A 9,561-nucleotide genomic window follows, 5' to 3' on the forward strand; every position below is an offset into this window, starting at 1 on the left:
TCCTATGCATGATTAATGTTTCAGGGTCTCGATTTTCGAAAAAAGTATCATTTTTCCCCATTTTTTGCTTAGTATGCGTTTGGCCATGAAAATCAAATATTTTTCACTTTATCTGGAATTTTGAAGTTGGAGTTGTGTTTGGTTATAGTTTTTACAAAGAATATTTCGTTGTTTGAATGTACTGAAAGTGAAAACAAGTTTTTAGGTGTTTTTCAAATTTCAAATACAACTTGAAGTTATATTTGAAATTTCTATGGCCAAACGCTAATTTTCAAATAAAGTGAAAACGTTGTCCGAAAAATAGTGAAAAATTCTCATGGCCAAACGGGCTCTTAGTTTGTATTTTTTGGTTTCTCCGTTTTACACCGGCAGTTCGAACTGCCAGCGATTTTTTTAAATATTTTTTTCTTAGTTATCTGTTTCTCCATTTTAAATTATTATAGTTAATTATTAATAGAAGATATATATTAATCATGTTTTAATTGTTTCATTTGTTAATTATAAAATATATATTAATCTCCCGAAAACTAGAAGATTTATTATTTGTTAATTTCAAGTAATTGTTTAATTAATTATTAATTAATTAGTTAATATAATTTCCCGTTAAATGAATTAGTATGTTATTACTTTAATTGTAGTTAGAAGAATAAGTAGTTAGCAATTGTTAACTAGTAATAATAATTAAATAGTAATAGCTAATCCTTAGTTTAGGATTGAACATCATTAGTTTAGGATTGAATATCTCGACATATAATTTCCCGATAAAGAATTAGTTAGTTAATATAATTTCCCTATAAAGGATTAGCTAGTTAATATAATTTCCCGAAAAAGAATTAGTTAGTTAATATAATTTTCCGATAAAGGATTAATTAGTTAATATAATTTTCCGTTAAATGAATTAGTTCGTTATTACCTTAATTGTAGTTAGAAGAAATTAGTTAGCAATTATTAATTAGATACTTTAATTCTCAATTGAAGAATTAGTTTAGGGGTGAAAATCATTAATGTAATCCGTTTTGCATATGTTAATTAGTAATAATTAATCCTTAATTAGTTAGTTAAAAGGATTAGTTGGTTAATGTAATTTCACAATAAAGGGTTAGTTAGTTAACATAATTTCTTATTTAATATATTAGTTATTTAATATAAATTGTTAGTTAAGTAACTAATTAATTTTTGATTAGATATAATTATTCGTAAAAACATATATAAAACATAATACAACATAATTCTCATAATTCACAAATTTAGAATGACAGATAAACTTCAAACTTATTATAAAATGAATAACGAATGATAAACTAAACCTACCATACTAACCTAAAAGATTTGAAAAAAGCATGGTTTAGGTCTTGTAATTTCAAGAATAATGAATAATTTAGAATAAACAAAATTATCTCAAGTTTCCTTTATTAAATTTTTTACAATGAATTACTTTACATCTCATAAAAATAAATCTATAATCTAAATTTAATAGGTAACTTTTTTTTTTTAATGAATAAAGGGTATTATAAGCAAAATAATTCAATTATTAATTATTTAAAGGGAATGAATTAACGTACAATTGCTCCTATATAATTGGAGATAAGTATTATGCACATGAAATGGATAATTACGAAATTGCTGCTACTTAGCTAAAATTTAGGCCGTATGAAGTTAAGTTTGTTAGGACTTATATAACGCTAGAATTTTTATCATTTCCATAAAAAGGATATTTTTGTTTCTTTGTTTTTTCTTGGGTCATTTATTAGTCCACTACACCATTGAGGAGTAATGGACAGAATATTACTAGAGGGGATCCTTTCCCAATTTTTCATGGTAAGACCAAATTTATACATATTTGTGTCAACTTAATTAATTTGCTAGTTTATTTGATCCCACTCAATTCAACTTTCAAACATTAATTTTAAAAGAAACTATCGCAAAAACTCAAAACTTAAACTTGAGTTATCAAACTCAAAATCACCCAATTTGAAACAAATGCAGACATAACGTCATCATCGTTGTTCCATTATGGAATACCATACAACAAAATGCACTATATATTTCTTACGAAGGAACGAAAAGAGAGCAATACTTTGACATTTATCAAGATAAATTGCCAAAACAAATAGAAGTACATAAGGCAAGACCAAAAAAAATAAAATTAAAAATTAAAAAAAATAAAAGAAGAAAGGTAAATAAAAACTAAGCTATTCTCTTATCCATACTTTGGACAAGTCTACGCATTTGAAATCTCCAAAACAAGAAATAAGTTAACCCAAATCCAACTAATAAACAACCAAACATTATCTTCTCTAACCGCTTCCTCCATCTCCGAAGAAAAATATTTTATTGATGAACTCTATGAATCTTTAAACGCTCTTTACAATCTCCACAATCTCCTTTGTTATGAAAATAGCTAGCAACACTGCTATTTATAATAGTATGAAATCTACTTTGACTCAAAACAAATAAAACATATTCCTATATTAATTTGACTATAAATCATAACTAGACATGAATTAGAATGTAAAATCCTAATCAAATTTGGTTTCCTACAACTTTGAATTATTCTTTCCAACAATCTCCACTATCCTAACTCTTCTCTATCCCCGTTTCCTATTATACCCTCTATCGCATTCCCATCTAACACATACACCCTATTCTTATTCCTCATCGTAACGGTCGTAGCAAGCCACTCCGCATCAAGGGCAATTTCATCAAACACCACTCCGTCATCCCAATTGTCCTCGCTCTTTACATAATAAAACCTTTTTCTAACTGACAACTACAACCACACTGTCACTTCTAACAGCCATCCCAATCAGGAACGAGAAACTCTTCAGAAATATTAGTGTAAATACCAGTATTGTTGTTAGTCAGATGCAAAAGGAGATGAGGAATAGATTAGATATACTGCGTCGTTCAAAGAGAACCTTGAGTAGTTAATATTTGATTCAACAATTATGTAACTAGTTTGGTTTGTTTTGATGTTCTTTCTGTTTGAGGTCAAGGAGACTGTAGCACCCTTCCCGGAAGGTGGTTGTAGTCCTAGATGCTCTTTAGTCTTTAGGTTAGTAATTTTTTTAATTCTTGATGGTAATATTCACAATTATTAACAAGGTGGAATACGACATAAAAAAAGAAATACTTGTCATTTATCAAAATAAATTACCAAACAAATACATGAGGCAAGAGCAAACACAAAAAAAGAAAATGGTAAATTAAAGCTATTCTTTTTTCCCTACAAAAACTAAGCTATTCTCTTATCCATATTTTGGACAAGTCTACGCATTTGAAATCTCCAAAACAAGAAATAAGTTAACCCAAATCCAACTAATACAAACAACCAAACATTATCTTCTTTATTATCCTCTTCCTCCATTTCCACTATCCTAAACTCTTCTCTATCTCCATTTCCCATTATACCCTCCATCACATGCCCATATAACACATACACCTTATTCTTATTCCCCACTGTAACAGCCGTCGCAAACCCTTCCGCATCAAGGGCAATTTCGTCAAACACCACTCCTTCATCCCAATTATTCTCACTCTTTAAATAATAAAGCTTGTGTTGACTCACAACTAGAACAACTCCGTCACTTCTAACGGCCATTCCGTCAGCTGCAGTTAAATCCTTGTTTAAATTAACCGTCTTCGCCGTCCCGTCGTTAACATTGACTTTGTACATTTTCCCTGCATGAGGTAGCAAAATTAGCCCATAAAATCATAACACGCACAAGTTCAGGTTGGTTATTAATCCGCATATTTATTATCTCAGCCCCTCAAAATTTAGGCTGATATTTTGTCAAAATTAATCCATAAGAAATTGTCAAGATATTTTAAAAAATGCATTTTTTATTTAATATGTTATATATAGTCTAATAAAGAAAAATAATAATATTAGTAGGTACTAAAAGATTGCTTCCTCTTTATGTCGCAAAAAAATACAATTTTATATTTATAAATAATTTAACTCAACTCACCTTTAAATGACTTACCGCCACACATAACATATTATATCACTTATTTTAAATCACTAGTTTCAAAAATTTCATTTTTTCTTACACTCCTTTCTCGCCAGAGAGAGAGAAATTACATATATAAAAAATAAGATAATTAATTAAAACTTAATAAGGATTCGGCGGGTTGAACTTTTACCTGTATTTGATTGGACCACAAGTAAATATCCTTTAGAGATATAAACGACACCGTTTAATCCACATTTATGATAGTCTACAGTCATGTCCACCGGATGAGATTTGTAGACCTCCGATCTCGAGAAAATCGAAGCTTTTCCTTCGACATTCACTTTCCATATAAAATCCTTGTCGGAATTGGTGATATAAGCGTTTCCGGAGAAATCAACGGCGACATCATTCGCCCCGGCTGGGCGAATTGTTTCCGTCACGGTGGCGATCGGATTTTGATCCTCGTTGTCGAGTAGCGGCGTGAGGAAAATGCGGCGGCGGGTGTGGAGGTCATAGGCAGCGAGTGCGTTGAAAGGGGAAGGGAAAGCAGCGGTAGGGATACGGTGAATGCATGCAAGGAGGCGATTGTTACGGCGATCAATAGCGAGACCTAAATATGAGGAATTTGACGGCAAATCGGTGTCGGAGATTAGGGTTTCGGTTAAGCCGGTGTGGGAGGAAATGGAGAGTAGTTCCTGATGACGTGTACCGCCGGTGATGAAGTTGTGGGAATTCGGATTAAAAGTGAATGATTCAGGGTAGAGAGAAGGTGATCGGAAAGTGATGACGTGGCCGATTTTAGCGGCTGAGACAAGGATTAAGCTGACGGAGATTAAAAGGGCGTTGAAGAGGGTAAGGGATAAACTTGATTTCATTGTAGGAATACTACGCTTTTGTTGTTTCTCCACGGAATATAGTTTTATAAATGGTCTTGTAATAACAAATTTTTTTTTTTTTTTTTCAATTCAAACTAACTTGGCCAGCAAGCCGATGAATCTGAGGCATTGGTAAAAGCTTTGATTTCAAGGTATATGACACTACTCTTCTTTTTTTTTCTTTTTTTTTCTTTTTCAATTCAAAGTTTAAGGTCACTGCTCACTGTCCCTGGTATATGTATTTTTAATTATACCGGTCGTTTGGTACGAAGGATAAACATAAATAGTCCTGGCATAATAATTTAGCAATTTTTTATCCCTTATTTGGTTAGTAATCATGGGATAAGTTATTTCAGGAGTAAAAATAGTGCTGGGATAAGCTTATAGATACATTGGATAACTTATACCTTTAATAGTAATAATAAGTTATCAATTTATCCCTGATAAGAAGAAACCTCTTCTTTTAAAAGTTAGCCAATGTATAATACTTTTAATCCAACATACCAAACTTGATCAATAAAAATAACTCGAATAACTTGTCTGCAAGATAACTTATCCCAACGTAATTAATTCTAGCATAACTTATCCCAGCATAATTTGTTTTTGAACCAAACGACCCCTTATTTATATTAGAGTAGTATGCACAATACTCCCCCGGTACAAAGTGTTTACGCAACCTTTAAGAAAAGGTAAAAGGGTCAACAATACCCCTTTACTTTGGGAAAAGGGTTAAAAATATCTTTCGAATTAATTTTAGGTCAAAAATAGCCCTCTCATCATTAAGGTTTTCAAACATAATTCTCTTAACAGAAATTCCCAAACTTTTCAAAATAACCCGATTATATTTTTTAACCCGCTCTATTATTTAACTCGATCCAACTAAATAATAACCCACACTATCCCCTATTCCCTTCCAATTCTCTCAAAGAAATGAAATCAGGTTATTATTAGTTCGGTTGGCTTAAAATGGAACGGGTTTAAAAAATGAAATTGTGTTATTTTGGGAAGTTTGGTAATTTCTGTTAAGAAAAGGATATATTTAAAAATTTTAATGGCGGGAGGGTAATTTTGATCCAAAATTAATTCGGATGATATTATTAGCCCTTTTCTCAAAATATAGGGGTATTTTTGACCCTTTTCCCTTAAGAAAATAATAGGAAAAAAAAAGGTATCTTGACTAAATTATCCTTAATTAATAAGTCTCTTGCTTATTTACTGTCTCGAGTCAGTAGGGATAAATTTGAAAAAAAAAAAAATTAATTCCTTCTTATGTAAGTATACAATTATTTTGAACTAAAATAAAAAAGTCAAGTGGACATGTGTCGATTTTGAACCGGAAGGAGTAATTAATAGGAAAAATTTATCTACCTTTATTTAATAGAGATAACTTAAATAGTAAACCATATATATATATATATATATATATATATATATATATATATATATATATATATATATATATATATATATATATATATATTATTTTTTTATTTTATTTTTTTTTGAAATGGAATTAGTAAACCATACATATATTTATTGTTTTGTTAATGGCGTAGGCTTAACATGTGTTGGCCTATCGAAAATGGCCTACCAGGTCAGTAGTGAGGGGTCCGCATACAATCTATCCTCTTCAGGTCCCGCTTTGTGAGATTACATTGGATATGTTGTTGTTGTTATTGTTATTAATTAGCGTGAGATGAACTAAAGTGACAGTTAAAATAAGACAAAAACAGTAATGAAGCTTGCAACAATTGTTTACCTCTGATCCTCGTGATCTGCACCTCTCCTTTGCTACATTTGATGTCAACTTCGGACTGCACTATGTACATTTGATGTCAAATTCGGACTGCACTATGTACCAATCCTCCACACAAGCTCTTCCACTACTAGAAAAAGATGTTTTTCCCATTGATATTTGTTGGGAAATTTATGCTATAAAATATGATTTTCTCACTTCATTCTCACCAAATCAGCTCACTGGAAAAACTCGTGATGGAAGACAGGTTCCCACAGAAACGCTGGAAAACTTCATACTTTTTCCATGTAAAAATACTAGTATTTACGTTTTTTCCACCGACATTCAATGAAAAATTGCTACTGAATATTTTTCAGTGGAAATCAATGGGAAAACAGAGATTCTTTAGTAGTTTCCTTTGCTCAATTTAATGTCAACTTTGAATAATAATAAACCTCTATCCATATTGTAGCGCATCTTGAATATCCCTGGATTGTCATCAAAATTGTTGAGGCCAAATTCCATAAGTACTATTAGCATCCATCTTGTGACAATTTATTTTCTAACATATTTAAGACGCAATGATGGGCACTGGCTCTCATTTAAAGTTCTTCTTCCAACTGTTGACATTGATAATCAGCTTGAAGTTCAAAGAGAAGAAAGGGAAGCTCGGGCCTTGTTTGTATCAAATGAAAGAGACAATTGTTTGCCAAAGCTAAGCCCAAATTCCAAATCATCTCTTTGCTTGACTTTATAAACAAGAGTGGGCTTTAGGTTCAAGACGAGTTATTCACCAAGAAGCCGTTCACTTCAATTCCATCTTCTGGCCCAATTTGACAGCCCAGTTTAAGACGTCAACTGTAGTCCATTTTTTCCGGGTCATTTGCGCGATTATCCTTCAAAGGCACCGGTCTTTAATTTTTGTCCCTCAAATTGGTGTTAATTTTTGCCAGTTGCTTAATATCATGAGGTTTGGGGTTCGAACCCAGGCTCAATAAAAATAAAAATAAAAATAAATAAAAAAAATCGCGAGCGAGTTTAAATAACAGTTAAGCCTATTCCGGGCCAAATTAGGTGCCTCGTGTAGTTTTGAAGGTAAAGGTAGAGTTTACAAAATACAGCTATCGCATTACATGACTCTATCTTTTTACAAAATTAACTTGCTAAAAAATAATTAAAATATCAAAATTAAGCTTAAATTTCATTTGTCGTATTATTTGTTCTTTTGAAGGAATGATCATGTCTTTTAGGATATTCTGTCAGTATATGATATATACCATGTAAGTATCATAAAAGAGTGAAGAGCTTTTTTGAAGGAATGAACCAGTCTTTTATGATACCATATCAGTATATGGTATATACTATTTGAGTATCATAAAAGACTGAGAAGTATTTTTTTACAAGTAAAACTTGCTAAAAATGATATAAAAATTAAAATATCGAAATGAACCATTCCTTTATGATATCATATCAGTATATGATAGATACCATGTTGGTATCATACAGGGCTGAACCTTTTTTGAAGGAATGAATCAATCCTATATGATAAGCGCATACGATATATATATATCGGGCAGTATATAGAGGCTTCGACTTTTTTTTGAAGGAATAAACAAGTCCTCTATGATACTTTGTCAGTATATGACATATACCATGTGATTATTATAGAGGGCTGAGAAGTATTTTTTATTTTTACTTTAAGGAATCAATCAGTCTTCATGATACCCTGTCAGTATATGCAGGGGCGGACCCACATATAATATGCCGAGTGCTCGTGCACCCATTAACCGCGATGGAAACTCTGTGTACGTATATAGAATATATAGGAAAATGGTTATAAAGTATTTCGTTAGCACCCATTAACCAAATAGTGTGAAGGGTGCTTTGGTTTGGAGGCTGAATTTTCAGGCTAGGATTCGAATCTAGCTGCTGCACTTCTTTTTTAAAATTACAGACTCTTCCTATTCTACTGAAAATAAGCAAATAGAAGCTTTTTTCTTTTTTTATAAAAAAACCTCGACTCTTCTTTTATGGAGTATACTTTTGCTTACCTTTTCTTTATTAGTTTTTATACTTTCTAATATTTCATTTCACTAATTAATTTATAAAAACTTAGCAGGCTTCCAGAAACTAAAAAGACAAAGAAACCCTTATTGGCTTCTCTTTCTTGGTCGTAAGAAAGAAACTGGAAGGAAAAAAAAACGAAAAATGGGACGATGCTACACAACAACTAGCAAGTTTTATTGTCCTCCCCAAAAATCTCAAAATGAAAATACAAGAAACAAGGTAATAAGATTTAACATTTTGATTATAGCTGGAAATTTTGGGTATAAGTATGACACGCGATAGATTAGGATTTTGGGTTTTTGCAATTCTTATTGTTGGGTTAATGGGTTTCCACAATGGTTATTGCTTATGCTTTGTAAAACAAATTCATTGAATGATTTTGTTATTTCTTTGTTTAATTTGTTAAGAAGAACCTAAGGTACTCGCAACTATTAGCCATGATGCTATCATTCATCGTTTTCAACGTATAAAAAGTCGGCGAGCTTAATTGTGACTTGTGATTAGAAGTCTTTTTTTTTTTTTTTTTTTTTTTGTAATCATGATATTATTAATGTTCATTGTGATTATAAGTATTTTCCCAATAATTTTAATCATAGTTTTTTCATTAATTTCTTTCATTGTCGCGTTTGAATAATTGTGCCCTTTGACTAAGTGATTGATAGCAATTTTATGTTAAAGGAAATGAGCAGTCACAACCTCAAAATCCTGGATCCGCCACTGAGTATATGATAGATACCATATGGGTATCATAGATGGTTGGACTCTCTCTCTTTTTTTTTTTTTTTTTAAAGAAATGAATCAGTCCACTATCGTATCTTGCGAGTATATTGTATATCATGTGGGTCAGTCATCCATGATACCCTATCAGTATATGATATATACTATTTGGTATCATAGAGGATTGAGTTGTATTTTTCTTGAAGGAATG

General features: G+C 31.3%; 1 protein-coding gene across 1 annotated transcript; it reads right to left on the minus strand.

Moving 5' to 3' along the window:
* Window positions 1-3,104: 3,104 nt before the first annotated feature.
* Window positions 3,105-5,047, minus strand: LOC132059970 (uncharacterized). The gene is made up of 2 exons (XM_059452813.1): window positions 4,147-5,047; window positions 3,105-3,681 (listed from the first exon to the last, which is right to left on the minus strand). The coding sequence occupies exons 1-2, from the start codon at window positions 4,829-4,831 to the stop codon at window positions 3,236-3,238; spliced, it is 1,131 nt and encodes a 376-aa protein (XP_059308796.1). The 5' UTR covers window positions 4,832-5,047; the 3' UTR covers window positions 3,105-3,235.
* Between the last annotated feature and the right edge of the window lie 4,514 nt (window positions 5,048-9,561).

Source organism: Lycium ferocissimum, chromosome 6 (assembly GCF_029784015.1).
Source record: "Lycium ferocissimum isolate CSIRO_LF1 chromosome 6, AGI_CSIRO_Lferr_CH_V1, whole genome shotgun sequence".
Taxonomy (NCBI): Eukaryota; Viridiplantae; Streptophyta; class Magnoliopsida; order Solanales; family Solanaceae; genus Lycium; species Lycium ferocissimum.

Bases quoted from the DNA above. Each gene is read 5' to 3' on its own strand.
- LOC132059970 (XM_059452813.1), bottom strand. From the start codon at position 4,831: ATGAAATCAAGTTTATCCCTTACCCTCTTCAACGCCCTTTTAATCTCC. The intron at 3,682-4,146 runs GTAAAAGTTCAA...TACCTCATGCAG, and splicing joins TGTGGTCCAATCAAATACAG to GGAAAATGTACAAAGTCAAT.